General features: G+C 33.1%; 2 protein-coding genes across 5 annotated transcripts; both read left to right on the forward strand.

Annotated features, from left to right (window-relative positions):
* Positions 1-1,232: 1,232 nt before the first annotated feature.
* On the forward strand, positions 1,233-2,444 carry LOC132305321 (uncharacterized). Its single transcript, XM_059802980.1, has one exon. The coding sequence runs from the start codon at positions 1,233-1,235 to the stop codon at positions 2,442-2,444; it is 1,212 nt and encodes a 403-aa protein (XP_059658963.1).
* Positions 2,445-6,281: 3,837 nt separating this feature from the next.
* LOC132303837 (putative F-box/LRR-repeat protein At3g18150) lies at positions 6,282-10,797 on the forward strand. 4 transcript variants are annotated; one of them, XR_009481361.1, is made up of 5 exons: positions 6,284-6,475; positions 6,969-7,053; positions 7,223-7,362; positions 9,126-9,250; positions 9,319-10,797. XR_009481361.1 is itself a non-coding variant. In XM_059801273.1 (4 exons), exons 3-4 carry the CDS (start codon positions 7,322-7,324, stop codon positions 8,402-8,404), a joined length of 969 nt encoding a protein of 322 aa, XP_059657256.1. In that variant the 5' UTR covers positions 6,282-6,475; positions 6,969-7,053; positions 7,223-7,321; the 3' UTR covers positions 8,405-8,487. The 4 variants fall into 4 exon arrangements, 2 of the variants coding, with proteins under 2 accessions (XP_059657256.1, XP_059657257.1); XM_059801273.1 differs by lacking the exons at positions 9,126-9,250; positions 9,319-10,797 and adding an exon at positions 8,216-8,487 and having other exon boundaries at positions 6,282-6,475; positions 7,223-8,101; XR_009481360.1 differs by having other exon boundaries at positions 6,286-6,475; positions 9,126-10,797.
* Positions 10,798-15,611: the final 4,814 nt, after the last annotated feature.

Consider the following 15,611-nt stretch of genomic DNA (forward strand, 5'->3'; position numbering starts at 1 on the left):
TAAAAATCTCACACTAATATAGTGATCTATATATAACTATATAATTAAACGCATTGAATTATGGAGACTATATATACTAGTATAGTGATTCTATATAATTATATAATTTAACACTTGTATTTATATGATTTATATCTATATAATCAAACACATTGAATTAAGGAGGCTGTACTATTAGTATAGTGATCCTGTATAACTATATAATTAAACACATTGAATTAAGGAGGCTATATATATATATATATATATATATAACGATCGTTCCTATATAACTATGTAATTAAATAAGGCTTAATTTAATTACTAATTAATTATAATTTAAGTTGTTAATTACATGAATGTAGTCACTTTCATAAGAACTAGTAATTCAATACGAACTAGTAGTTCCATAGCAACTAATTACAACCTTGGGTAGTCACATCATCAAATTGGAGGCTGAGAAGATTTTTTTGCATACAATGATACAAGTTATGCACAAGTGTACAACTGACAAGGTTTTATATATTGCAAAAAATAACATATTGGAGGTGGGAGTTTCTTTTGCATTTAATGCATACAAGACAAGGGTTTGAAAAGTTGAAATCCAATGTATATGTGGCTGTGGCCCGTAGGTTTGGTAGAGTGCATGGAGATTGGAGGCGATGGAGTGTTAGACTCATTATACTCTACCAAACTCTTATTTCTCGGACACCACATCTCTCTCATTTGCTGAAAGTCAGATAAACATTGAGCTTCAACAATAATCTTATCTGCAAATACGGAAGAAGAACAGGTATATACTCAAATCAAATGGTTGGTTTTTTATTCCTCTAAGTATTTTTTGATTTCAACAATAATCTCATCTTCAAATAGGGAACAAAAACACGTTTATACTCAAATCAATTGGCTAGTTTTTATTCCTCAAACTTTGAGCTTCAACAAAAATCTCATCTACAAATAGGGAACAAGAACAGGTATATACTCAAATCTATTGGCTGGTTTTTATTCCTCAAGTATTTTTTGATTTTAAGTTTCAAAGTAATGGCCGAACTGCCAAGTTGGTGCTGCTAAGTTGTTAACATACATCTTAAGTATTTCGTATTTTCTCATTCTCTTGTTGGTGCTGCTAAGTTGTTGCTCCCTTAATGTACTAACAAATTAAAAATTACATTTAGTGTGTATAATTATATTTATTGCTTATGTGTACTTTGTTTATTTTTTTTATTACTTTGTATACATTCTTTATTTTCTAGATGTCTGCCAAAGGAAAAGGGAAGGTAAACCTAAGACCATCAAAAGCTCAAAGAACTGAATTTGATGACAAACCACTATGGAATCATGTGAAAGTTCTTAGCCTACCAACACGTGGAGGTGGAAATAAAAATTGGTATTGCAATTATTGCAAGAAAAAGGTTATAGGATCATATTCAAAAGTCAAGGGTCATTTATTGAAGATTCCTAATCAAGGGGTTGAAGCTTGCAAGTCCATAAGCAATGATGTATTTGAAGCACTAAAGAAGGAACATGTGCAATCTGAAAGCAAAAGGGCACAACAGGAACTGAATGTGAGAAAGAAGGAAGAGTATTTATCATTGCCTGAAGGATCAGATTTATTGCAATGCAAAAAAAGAAAGGGATTAGCTCCAGGAGCTCTAGAAAATTCATTTAATGTAGCACAAAGAGATGAAGCAGATAAACAGGCTGCCCGCATGTTCTACGCATGTGCCTTATCCTTTAACTTCGCAATGTGCCCTCACTTCAGAAAATTTTCACTCACATTAGCCAATAGCAAGTTATCTGGCTATACACCTCCAACATTCGACAGATTACGAACAACATTGCTGGCCCAAGAGGAGGCACATATTAATCGAAAGCTCCAACCGATAAAAGATAGCTGGAAAAAGAAAGGCATGTCCCTTTGTTCAGATGGGTGGTCAGATAGACAAAGGAGACCACTAATAAATGTAATGGCTGCATCAGTAGGTGGTGCTATGTTCTTGAAGGCAGTTGATGCAAGTGGCAACATAAAAGATGCTGAGTATGTAGCAAATTTGTTTATACCAGTGATCAAAGATGTGGGAGAACACAATGTTGTTCAGATCATTACTGATAATGGGAGTAACTTTAAGGGTGTTGGGGGTATAATTGAGAATACATATCCTCACATCTTTTGGACTCCATGTGTTGTGCATTGCCTAAATTTGGCACTAAAAAGCATTTGTGAACCATCTGAAACCTCACCTCAATATACTCATTGTAAATGGATTATTGATTTGGTGAGTAGTGTTCAAAATATAAGAAATTTCATTGTTAACCATGGCATGGTACTCTTAATTTTCAATACTTACTCGGAATTGGGTTTACTAAGGGTAGCGGAAACAAGATTTGCATCAAGCATAATCATGGCAAAACGTTTGAAAGAAGTGAAGGATGCACTTGAGAAAATGGTGATGGATCCAACTTAAAGAAGGCTTCTAAAAGGAGATGGAAAGTCAGCAATTGAAATCAAGGCTAGGGAAGTTAAAAAATGCATTGTGAGTGATAGTTGGTGGGATGACTTGGAATATCTCTTGGAATTTACTGAACCTATTGTTGATTTTTTGAGGTTAGCAGACACTGATGCCCCTGTTCTCCATTTAATTTATGATATGTGGGACACAATGATTGAGAAATTTAAATTCAGAATATTTGCTAGCTCATGATAAATAAGATATGCTGACTGGCCAATCAAATTTCTTTGATGTCATTCACAATATATTGGAAACAAGATGGAATAAAAGTAGCAATCCACTGCATTGTATGGCTCATTCATTGGTTCCTAAATACTACACTGAAGCTTGGATTAGAGGTGGAAGTGATGGAGTTCCACGGCTCTCACCACATGAAGATCAAGAGGTCTCTTTAAATAGAAGTAAATGTTTCAAACAATTATTTAGCAATCAAGATGATCTTCGGAAAGTTTATATTGAATATGGAGCTTTTTCAAGTGGATCCGATTACTTCAATGAGCCTCATGTTATTGATGCAAAATTGTATGAGAAACCAATTTCATGGTGGGCAAATCATGGTTCTTCAACACCAATGTTACAAGCTTTAGCATTCAAGCTTCTGTCACAGCCTGCATCATCATCTTGTTGTGAAAGAAATTGGAGTACATATTCTCTTATTCAAAGCATCAAAAGAAATAAATTGACTACAAGTAGAGCTGAGGATTTGGTCTTTGTACATTACAACCTCCATCTCATGTCAAGAAAGAAGAACGAATACAAAGAAGGGCCGACAAAGTATTGGAACTTATGTAAGTTCACTAACTAACTACTTTTAAATTTTAATATCTTCAATAAACTTCTAAAAATATTCTTCTTCTGCTTAATGATTTTTTTTTTTTTTTACATCAATGTTAATTTATTTTGTTTAATAGGTGGTGATAAGTTTGATATTGATGGTAATACTCTTGGGGAACTTGCTGAACTTTCCATCAATGAGCCAGAGTTAGAGTTTATAACATTTGATGATGCATTTGAAGAAGGGCAAGAGGCTGTCTTAGGGGCTGAAGTTGAACCACTTGAAGAATTCCAACAAGGAATGATGGATTGAAGAAAAAGAAATGAAGCAGTTTAAAGATAAAAGAACCATACCTTGGCTTTTGAGTTTTGATTTTTGCTTTTCTAGTTTAATTTTTTGAGTTGTTGAACTTAAATGTTGTCTTGTTTCCAAGTTGCCAACTTGTATGTTACTCTGTTAGTAACTTAGTACTTGGTTCAGTGCTTGGTAATACTGTAATAGTATACTTTGAATGTGTCTATGACTTTATGATATAAATTATATAATTGTAGTTTAAACTTTGAACTTTTAAAGTCTTCAATTTACTCTAAACTTAAGTTCTTAACTTCTCAAGTCTTTAACAGGTGAAAGTGAATGATATACTCATTTAGGCATTTAGGCTATTTAGCAACCAGCAGGTATGCTTCTCTATCCTTATGCTTAACAATTTAGCATCTGTTTATTTTTTTTAATAAGTTCACAACATAAGATAAATTTCAATTTAATATTTCAGGTGCAAACTTACAAAGTGTGGATTGTGCAAGTGTGATTAGTGGTGATATACTGATATGTAATTGAAGGCTAAAGTCACTAAAGTATTATAGTGCAGTGCAACTGTACAAGTGCAAGTGTGGGAATTCAGTATTCAGTATTCAAAAGAATCACAATAAAGTGAAAAACCAATAAGGTACTTATAAGTTATAATTATATAATTTATATCATACTAAATTACTAATATACTGTCATGTATCACGCATTCATGTATGGTTGTATGCCTAACTGCCTATATATATGTCTTTAATACTCCAATATACTATTTTCTATGCCGTGTCCAAGTACCCATGTCCGAGTTTTGGACACTTTTATTCCATGTCCCCGTGTCCTATAATTTAATAGATAGATGGATCCGACATCTAGACACGTACCCGAGTCCAACACCCCTACCCGAGTCCGGATAACATAAAGTTTAACTATCTAATTCATTTTATTTCATCCCCTTCATTTTTACTTTATTCTTTTCTAACATATTATCAATCCGTGCTGATTTACTTTTTCTTTGGTTTATTCAGAATAAAATTCAGTTTGCTAAATTCTCTGTATTTAATAAGCTCAAGCAACTGAAGTTGAGTCTTAGTACGGATGATGGTGATTGCCTTCTGATTTTTACTCCCCTCATGGAGGTATGTCCTTTCTTGTATAAATTTGTCTTGGAGGTAATAAGTCTTACTTTACCACTTGTATTTCTAAAATTCACATAGTTTATTGCTTTCTAACTGAATTTTCAAATGGAAATTTTGACTCATTTTGACTTCAGCTTAAAAGCTTTTAAATTTTCCAAGTAATTGCTTCTTTTTATGGCTATTACAAATTACCGTACTACCACTAACAGGAAAAATGTTGTTATAGTGCTTAGCTTGCTCTATTTTCCGGATTGTTCAAGTAATTTGTAAATAAATAAGTATTATTTTGTTGTTCTTTACTGCCCGAGAGTTTCACGTGGTCTTTTAATATATTACACGTCATTCTTAGATTGCTTTACTCTCATGATTGTTAATCCATCTGTTGTCATTTCTTAGGCATCTAAACTTGTTTTGATTTTTTTATTTCTTAAATGCTTCAGGAAAATTTTTACTTTTTTTTAAATTTTTTATGGATTGATTAAAGGTCTCTATTAATTTGCATGTCCGCTTAATTTTACGTTTAAGGCAGAATAGTTATTTATGATTCGGTGACTAATATCAAAACAAAAAAAATTCCCCAAGCCTTGCAATGTTATGTTGTGATTCTAATTTGCCTGAATATGGTTGGTAATTTGGTTTTGTATGCTAAAGCTTTACTTGCATTGTATGACTCCATTACTCCTCCTCCTCGTAACATCTTACATTTGTCAATCTCAATCACAGAAGAAAATGGCGAAGTGTGAGAAGTTGGCCCCATCGGTACCTTAAGGTGGTGGAATTCATTGGGTTCGTTGCTCAAATAACCGATCTTGAGCTTGCAATGCATTTAATCAGGAGTGCTCTCAATTTTGAGAAGATTACTTTTGAGACTTGCACACCCTCCATTTGAGTTTACGGAGACCAAGCAGAAAGTTGAAATTTTTTGAACCAAACTCCCTGTCGGAGCAACTTTGGTGATCCTTTAATTAGTTATATGTTTGTATTATCTATTTATTAGTACGGTTGTAAAGTGGAGAGATCTTATTTATTTATTTAATAATAATAATAATGGGTTGTGCATCATTAGCACGGTTTCTTATCCACATTTATAAAATAAACACATTAGCAAATACTTCTGTACTTCCCAACGCGCATGAAGAAATGAGCCTATAAGTGTTCTGTTTTTTTTTTTTCCTTTCTAATATGCTCTAAAGCAAAACCTGTGATTATTCTATTTTTCTCTAGAAAAACGACTTGGACCAGATTTATGTAGTACACTGCGAGGATGTGAATAAATGATACTTATTACTTACATCTCGAGTCAACTTTATTTTTTAATTAATTTAAATTTATTGGCGTGAATTCACAAATTGGAAGTTTTTTTTTTTTTTTTTTTAATAGAAAATTTGACAGATTAATTTACAAATTTATACATTTATTTATTAAACGTCAATAATTATCCTTTATAATTCAAAATTATTTTATTTTACTATTCTACATATAAAAAGGCTGAGCCCAACTCACATCATTTCATTGGCAAGCCCAAAAACTTAATTCATTAACCTATCTCACAGCCCCTTAGATTTAAAAGCATCTCAACCGTTGGTGTGCTAAAGTCGAGACATAATGATAACCCTGTGTCAGATGAGCTGTTCAGTTCAGAGCGCAACTCTCTATCTCTCTCTCAGGGATATGATGATCTGAAGGCGCAAGATTTTGTAAATTTTTGTTTCATCACGAAAATCTCTTGTGTAAATTTTCAGAGACAAAATAGGAGGAATCTACAAGATCTTGTAAGTTTTGCTTTCATTATTAAATTTTGTTCTGTAAATTTCCTTTTTCCTTCTTGTGAGAAACAAAAGATCGGATTTTTTCTTTAATTTTTTTTTCAAGAATCAGCAAATTAGGAGGAATCTACAAGATCTTGTAAATTTGTTCCGTAAATTTTCTTTTTCCTTCTTGTGAGAAACAAAAGATCAGTTAAACCAGTATTAGTTACTTATTTATTTTTGAAGGTTAAACCAGTATTATTTATTTAGTTGCCTAATCCTAGTAGGAAACATACTACAGAATTACTTACTTTCCAAGTTGGTACAAACCCAATTAACGTTACTTTCCAGACTCAATTTAACGCCCTTAATCTATATAAAGTTGTTTTCGTTTCCAGACTCGACACAAAATTGCTCCCTCTTTTTTTTTTTTTTTTTTTTCTGCTCTCTTGTTTGGTTTTTATATCTCTCTAATCAGTTCATCTTCTCCTGCTGCTATCTCCTATTGGATCTGCAGATTTATTTGTTAAAATTATGCAGAAAACTGTGAGTTCAAATCCCATGGAGAAAACCACCTCAATATGTTGTGCTCAAAACGCAAGGTACCATCTTTTTTTAACTTCTGTATCTATGGATTTCTATGCCTCTTTTATATTTTTTATTTTTAAATAAATGAAGATATTTTGTTACAAAAATTCAGCACTACTATGGTGTTTCTTTATCTCACAGTTTTTTAATTCTTATTATTACTTTAATCTTTTATTGGAATAGTGAGAAGGATGATAAAGGAGGAGGGTTGTGTTTGAAGGATCGTATTAGTGGAGTGGACTTCCTGATGTTATACTCGTTTCCATCTTGTCACTATTGACAATGAAAGAAGATGGAAGTAGTCTGCTTTCAAAGAGATGGAGGTATGTGTGGACTTACATTACTGATTTGAACTTTGATGCCTCACATATTATATATGGACTAGAACTGGAAGATAAGGAACTTGAAGAAGGAAGGCCTTTTTATTTGAGTTGGGTTAATCAAGTCTTGAACTCGTACAATGGTCCAACTATAGATCAATTCATAGTTCAATTTGATCTCGATGAAACTTGTAGATTTGATATCGACAACTGGGTTAACTTTGCAAACGAAAAGAGAGTAAAAAGGCTTGATTTAGACTTGTTTCAATTTGGGAGAACCACTGAGGGTTACAATTTTCCTGACACAGACCAAATTACAAATCACCTGCATTCATTATCCCTTGGGTTTACTAGGTGCAATTCGCTGACCAATCTCCTGCTCAAAGACGTGAATGTAACTGGACAAGTTCTTGAGGACTTCTTAACTAACTGCCCATTTTCGGAACAGTTGTCTGTGGCGAAATCCGAATGTTTGGTAAATCTGAAAGTTCACTCTCTCAAATTGAAGCGCTTGGAGATAACTTACTGCTTCAATGTGGAAAGTATTGAAATTTCTGCTATGAATCTAGTGTCATTTAACTACTTTGGACCAAAAATAAGCCAACCATTTAAGACCGTCAAGGAGCTTGTTGAACTAAATATTGGGGGTGATTACTACGATTATCTAATTTATAACTTTTTTGAGATTTCAAGCTATCTTTCTCATCTAGAGAGCCTTACGTTGAACATGACCTCCGTTGAGGTTAGTTAGTTTAACTAATTCTTTTTATCTCCTCCCCTTAATTTTTATTTTATTCATTTTTTAACATAATTATCAATTTGTGCTGATTTACTATTTTTTCTTTGGTTTATTCAGAATAGTATCGAGTTTGCTAAATTTCCAGTCTTTGATAAGCTCAAGCAATTGGAGTTGAAAATTGTTGTTACAAGTAAACATCAAAGTCTTCTTGTTTTTGCTCACCTGATAGAGGCGTGCCCTTTCTTGAATAAATTTGTGTTACGGCTAATAAGTCTTACTTTACATCTCTCATTTCTAAAAATGTGAGGTTTTTTTCTTTTGAAAGTGAATTTTCAATTGGAAACTTTGATTCATTTCGACTTCGGCTTAAAAGATTTCAATTTTCCCAAGTAATTGCTTCTTTATTGCTATTACAAATGATAATTCTACCAGTAATAGGAAAAATGCTCTTACAATGTTTAAGCTTGCTCTATTCTCCCAATTGATCAAGAATTTTGTTAATGAATATATATCATTATGTTGTTCCCATGTTGATTTAATATTTCTGCCCGAGAGTTTTACATGGTCGTTCTTGCTTTATTCTCATGATTGTTCAATTACCTTAGGACCCTTTTCAAAACAGTGTGAATCCATCTCTAAAGTTGTATTCTCTTCTTCTTTGGTTTCATCATTTTGTGTCTTTGTAACGGACATGGAATACTAATGTAATCATGTTGTCATTCCTAAGCAATTAAACTTTTCTTGATTTTATTTCTTAAATGCTTGATGAATTTTATGGTTGCTCCAGCAGGGTGACTAATGTCATGAAGACAAAATATTTGATTGTAGAATCATATATATAACAGAATATGTTCAATCTATATGGAGCCTGTGGAACGTTTCGTTTTGGCTATTCTATTGAGTCTAGCAATGTCATGATTCTAACTTGTCCTGAGTTACGATTTGATACTTGGTATTTTGGTTTTGTATGCTAATGATCTACTTAAATGTATATGTCATTGTATGACTCCATTCCTCCTCGTTACAGTTGGAATTATTCAGGGAAAAGCAGGAAAGAATACGACAAAGTTTTGCGTCTCGGCCCCATCAGTATCTTAAGGTGGTGGAATTCATCGGGTTTGTTGGGCGTACAAATGATGCTGAGCTTGCTAGGTATTTAATCAAGAACGCCGTCATGCTTGAGAAGATTACTTTTGATTCTCACAGACCGTTTCTAATAGGAACTCCATGGGAGCACAAGGATACCAAGGAGAGAAAAGCAGCAAGAAAGCGTGCCAAGCATTTCCGAACCAAACTTCCTGCTAGAGTCACTACAAGAAATTCGGATTTTAGGGACAGTCCTTTAGGGACAGTTTTAAAAACTGTCCCTAAAACTTTCTTTTTTAGGCACAGTCATTTAGACCGTCCCTAAAAATTACTTTTTTGGCACAGTTATTTTGACTGTCCCTAAAAACACGAATGGCCCGTCCCCAATTCCACAAATAAATTGTGCGGGAAGCCTTGGCGCTTAATTCCCTGTTTGCCGCTAGCTTTGTTTTGCCGCTTAATTCCCTAAAATTATTTTATTTAATAAAAAAATGAAAGCTACGTCGTTTAATTTCATTACATCATATCCTAGCTATCATCAGTTCCACGACCCGCCTCAAGCCCTCACTCCCTCTCTTCCACCTCTTCCACCCTCGCAGAACACTGAAGCTCTTCTACCCTCACAGAAGACTGAAGCTTTTCCACCTTCACAGAAGACTGAAGCTTTTCCACCCTCTTCCACCATTGCAGAATATTGAGGCTCTTCCACCCTCTGAATGACCCAATCGTTCCAACATCAACTCTTACTCTTCAGGTACAACAATGTTTTTATTTTTTCAACATTTTAGGGATTATGCCTCTTTCTTCGATTTTCAGAGAACCCCCATCTTCGATTTGACATTCATATAACCAACTTCGGTTTAATGATCCTTGCCCTAGTTTTGGTCCATTTTTATTTTGATTGTTTCAGATCTGGACACATATATATGCTATTTGCAATTTGTGTTTATTTTAGGGTTTGGAAAATTATTTGTGTGTTTATTTTCGGTTTGTGATTGTTTTTGGCTTTAGTTAATGGTTTATAGTCTTAGAGGTTGATTATTATTTTTTTTTTTCCTGAACTTGTTTTTTATTTTTTATTTAGATTTTACAAAATGCAGGTGATTAAACAGCGTTTCAAAGACTTTGTCCTGTTTTTTTCTCTGTTTTTGGTTGATTTTCGAATAATTTTGGCCTCAACTATATTTTTTTTGGGCTTGAATTTTTTTGTCTGAGGGATTGTTTGTTGTTTATTTGTGTTTGAAGTTTGATTGTACATTTTTCACTGTTCCAAGCAATGAAAGAGGCAACGAATTAGGCCAAGTTGGGATGGAAAGAACTCGGATTAAAGTAGAACCTCAAGATTATGGTGACCTTTCCGGATTCCATGATTTTGGGCTGGAGAAAATTGGTAGTGATAAAGTGCTTGATGAGGGATTTTGGGAAAATTTAATGAATGAGGAGATTGAAGAAGAAATTGGTTTACTGGATGGTGAAGTAGAAGAAGAAGAAGATGTTGATATTTTAGCTGACCAGCTTGGTATATTGGATTCTATTCCAAGATAGTGTGTAGTTTATTCTAGCTTGTTAATTTTGTGTTTGTCTGCTTCAATAATCTGGTTAGGTGACACTAATATTTCTTGTGTTCTTTCTGATTTGTGTTTTTAAGAAAATTTCAGAAGGCTTTTTAGTATTGAGTGGAGGATTATAATTCATCTTGTGAAGAACGAAGCAATTCCAAGAGATTAGAAATGAAACAATGTTAGCTTCTTTCACAACGGTTGAGCGCATCTAATTTATTTATTTATTATTATTATTATTATCTTGGGAAAAAAACTTATGTACTCACTTTCTTCTCGTGGGGGCTTGAATCGCTTCACATTTTTTATTTTGAAATGTGAGAAAATATCACTCACATTAATGTTTAATTGGACATGTTTCTTTACAGATTCTTTAGAACTCAATAGAGTCTAATCTTGTTCTTGATTGAAAAAAAAAAAAAAAAAATGACACAGAAATGACTTAATTGAACTAAAAGATAAAAATGTAAAAAGATGTACAGTGAGATCCTTTATTTTCATTCGTAGACAATATTATCGAAGATGATTTAATTTATATATATTATGAATTATAACCTGCTATTTAATTTTAGTAAATGAGAAAACAAGTGCTCTTATAGTGAGTGTGAGATTCTAAAAGATAAATAGTGGGCGTAATTCTACATGTTTGATTTTTAGTTCATTTGACATCATTTTTGGAATGGGAAGTAGAAAGTATTACTTTCTATTAAGCTATCACTTTAATATCGCCTGGATTACAGTTTTTTTTTTTTTTTTTTTGTTTTGCACTGTTTGGTAATATAAACATAGTTATTAGTCACGTAAATAATCTGGTTAGGTTAATTACAACGTTAAAAGTTTGGACTATACTTAATTCTTAGAGTACTAATACAGTATGGTTTTCTTATGCTAAGTTCGTAAGACAACCGCAGTCTACATTGTCCTTGTTTGGAGATGAACCAGAATCCTCTCCTGTGCGCAGCACGGTGCCGTGCACAGGAAGAGGAAGCTTGATAGAGTGGTTTATATTAAGAGTTTGTAATGCATTCTACTTATTACAGTTGTGAGAGCTGTGTGTTTTTTTTCTCACTTGTTTTTCTGTTCTTTCCAAATGTAAGAAGTTTCTTTTGATACCATTTCTTTGTTTTCTTGTCTTTACTGAGATTATGAGCGACTTTAGTTTGTTTAAGTGCATACGAGCTGCTTTACTTCATGCTTAGACAGAAACTGAGATGCAAAAAAACTGCCCACATTCCAAATAGATATGCATTTGTGTATAATATATCAATATCTTCTTCTTCTGGCATAGTTCCTTTACACACGCGGCTTAAATACAAAAACGAGTTACCAACTGTTACCAGTTCACGTAGCAATACGTATCGTATAAGTAACCTCCTCTCTCACTCTCTCTGCTCTCATTCATTCATTACACAAATAAGAGAGACCTCTTCTCTCTCAAACCCGTCTCCTCATCTCTTTTCATCTTCATCCATTCTTTTCCTTCAAAATGCTGCCAAATCTCACCGGAGTTTCTCTCCTCCGGTGTCTCTGCGCCTCTCTCTTCCTTTTCTCCGTTGCTATCGCCGAAGACCCTTACAGGTTCTTCGACTGGAACATCACTTACGGTGACATTTATCCACTCGGAGTTCGTCAGCAGGTTTAGCAATCCTTAATTTTCAATTTATTTATTTTCTTTTCTTTTCTTCCAAACACCAGGATTGATCGATTTTTTATTTTATTTTGCAATTGTAGGGAATTCTGATCAACGGCCAATTCCCTGGTCCTGATATTTACTCTATGACCAACGACAACCTCATTATCCGATAAAATAAAAAATCTCAGTAAAGACAAGTATAATTTGAAACCATACATACGTTCTCTTCCACAATTTTGTAATGCTGGCAACTTAGTTTGTGATAAGATCATTCCTAATTTGTTAGTATTTGGTCATTGTAGTTCTATGACCCTCATTGTAAAGATCACTAAATGTTTTTTCCTACTACCTTCACAGCTGCAATCCAAAAACCTGGAAATGAAAACATTTAACTAACCTGATAAGGAAGTAATTTTCATCATTCCTAATTTCTAGTCTGAGATGATCCGAAGCCACATCTCAATCAGAAAAATCCCATCATACCACTGCCTGACAGGATTTGGGACAAATGGAAAAGCGGGTTTAAGTCAGGACTATCAGATGTGTAACCTATTGTTGATAAATTTTGATAAGTTTTCTCCCACATTTTTTGTCTTCAATAGATTAAGATTCCTTTGTGATCATTAAGAAAGTAGATGGCTAAAATAGATATCTGCCTATTTGCTACTGTGTGGAAAGGTGAGGGAAAGGGCTCCCATGAGTAGGCATATATAGTTGTATTAGCACATCTAGCTTAGTTTATTTCACCTCTTGACTTGCTTTGGTCACAAAACCAATTAAGTCCTCCATAGCTAGACCAAAAAAACAGGATCCACTTGGGTTAAACCTCTCCTACTCTGGAAAATAACTATTAAGCTCTATTGATATTTGACACTGAAAAACTAAAGCAAGCAGAAACCCAGAGACACTTTCAGGAAATTAATAACCTTCAACACCTAGATAATGGAACTTCAATCAACAATATCTTAGGCTTTCCTATTGCCATCCTTGACTACACATGTTGAACCACCACCTTAACATGTGATTGGAAGTCCCCATAATATGAATGCCTCAATTGTTAAATAGGATCATTAAGAAAAATAAGATACTTCACCATAATTTACATCCAGTGGCATCTTTACGTTTTGGTTGTGATAATTTTCATGATTTACAACATCATCTGTAAGATGGCTCCACTTTCAATTGAATTCATTCAATAAATGATCTACACAACCAAGTAACTGGATTAAGTACGTTTTGCTCTAGGTCCTCATACATGCAACCCATTCTTCATAAATTTAATTAACTTTTGCACCATATAGTTTACCATTCTTTGTTGCAAATTAAAGACTCAGTGCTGGTTCAATTATCTGTATGTCCATTATTTTTGCAAAGGTGAACATGGATTGATGAGTGTCATAAGAAAGTTTTCTTATTCTAATTGATTAAGCCCAATACTTTTTTGCATCTCAGTTTCTGTCTAAGCATGAAGTAATTTCATGTGGGTTTTATTTATATTTTGTTTGTTGTATTGTGATCTATTTTGTATATGTTTTGTATGTATCCGGAATGGTTAAATTCACAAATTAAGCATACAATATATGTATATATAATATATATATATATATATATATATATATATATATATATATATATATATATTAATGTATTAGGGACAGTCTATCCGTCCCTAATACAATAATTATAATTTACAAATAATACATTAGGGACGGTCTAATATAATATTTATAATTAAAATAATGTATTAGGGACGGTCCTGACCGTCCCTAATACTATATATTAAAATATATAATTAAAAATAATTTATTAGGGACGGTCCTGACCGTCCCTAATACTATATATTAAAATATATAATTAAAAATAATGTATTAAGGACGGTCAGACCGTCCCTAATACAATAATATAACAATATTTATAATTAAAATAATGTATTAGGGACGGTCCTGACCGTCCCTAATACTATATATTAAAATATATAATTAAAAATAACTTATTAGGGACGGTCCTGGCCGTCCCTAATACTATATATTAAAATATATAATTAAAAAAATGTATTAGGGACGGTCAGACCGTCCCTAATACAATATTATATTAAAATATATAATTAAAATAATGTATTAGGGACGGTCCCAACCGTGCCTAATACTATATATTAAAATATATAATTAAAAATAACGTATTAGGGACGGTCTGACCGTCCCGAATACAATAATATATTAAAATATATAATTAAAATAATGTATTAGGGACGGTCCTGACCGTCCCTAATACAATAATTATAATTGAAAAATTATGTATTAGGGACGGTCAATCCGTCCCTAATACAATAAATGACTGTCCCTAATTCATACTTTATTGGTGACAGTCTGGACCGTCCCTAAAATAGTTTTAGGGACGGTTCTATTAGGGACAGTTTGGACTGTCCCTAAAGGTCAAAAGTATTAGGGACGGTCAGTTTTGACCGTCCCTAAAGCTCTTTTGGCACGCAACTTTTAGTGACAGACCAATTTGACTTTTAGGGACGGATTTGGTACTTTTAGGGACAGTTTCGACTGTCCCTAAAACCTGAATTTCTTGTAGTGAGTAGCTTTAGTAATCCTATAATTCTTTGATTATATGTTACAAGTACATACTTCCTGTTGGAGCAAAATGTACTAATATCTATCTATGATCTTGTCCAAAAGTACGATCTAATTATACAATATACTATAATATTATTTATTTAAGTATTATTTGAAAATATAATGTATATATATACAATTATTATTATAAAATAATAATCTATAAATATATAATTTATTATAATATAAAGTTTAATATAATCAAATAAAATTATAAAATAAATAAATCTGATTAAAAGTCGAGGTTAGAATTTGATTCGATATTCTTAAAACAGATTTGTCCTTTTATGGTGTTAACGGATTCAGTGGCGTTTATCCTTTAGAATACAACGGCTTGTCTTCCTTTGGTAATGGCACTGCAAATCAAAGGAATAGGCGAACTGGTTCGGTGTAGTACTCTTTGACTCAAATTTGGACTCGGAGTGATTGATTAAGGCTCGAATCCAAGTACTAAGGTTTGAACTCACAGACTAAAGAGAGGAGGCTGACTAAGGCTCGAATCCAAGTACTAAGGTTCGAACTCACAAGAAGAAAATTTAGAAGAAGAGAAGAATTCTCTGAATTTTGGTTTAATTTGGAATGAATCTAAGGAGGGGTATTTAAAGGCTACATGG

This window comes from Cornus florida, unplaced genomic scaffold (assembly GCF_030987335.1).
Source record: "Cornus florida cultivar Cherokee Brave unplaced genomic scaffold, ASM3098733v1 CherokeeBrave_3.0.0_Hap2_Chr04, whole genome shotgun sequence".
NCBI classification, from domain to species: Eukaryota; Viridiplantae; Streptophyta; class Magnoliopsida; order Cornales; family Cornaceae; genus Cornus; species Cornus florida.

Coding starts and splice junctions, on each gene's coding strand:
- LOC132305321 (XM_059802980.1), top strand. CDS start 1,233: ATGTCTGCCAAAGGAAAAGGGAAGGTAAACCTAAGACCATCAAAAGCT.
- LOC132303837 (XM_059801273.1), top strand. CDS start 7,322: ATGAAAGAAGATGGAAGTAGTCTGCTTTCAAAGAGATGGAGGTATGTG. Junction 8,102..8,215: donor TGAACATGACCTCCGTTGAG/GTTAGTTAGTTT, acceptor TGGTTTATTCAG/AATAGTATCGAGTTTGCTAA.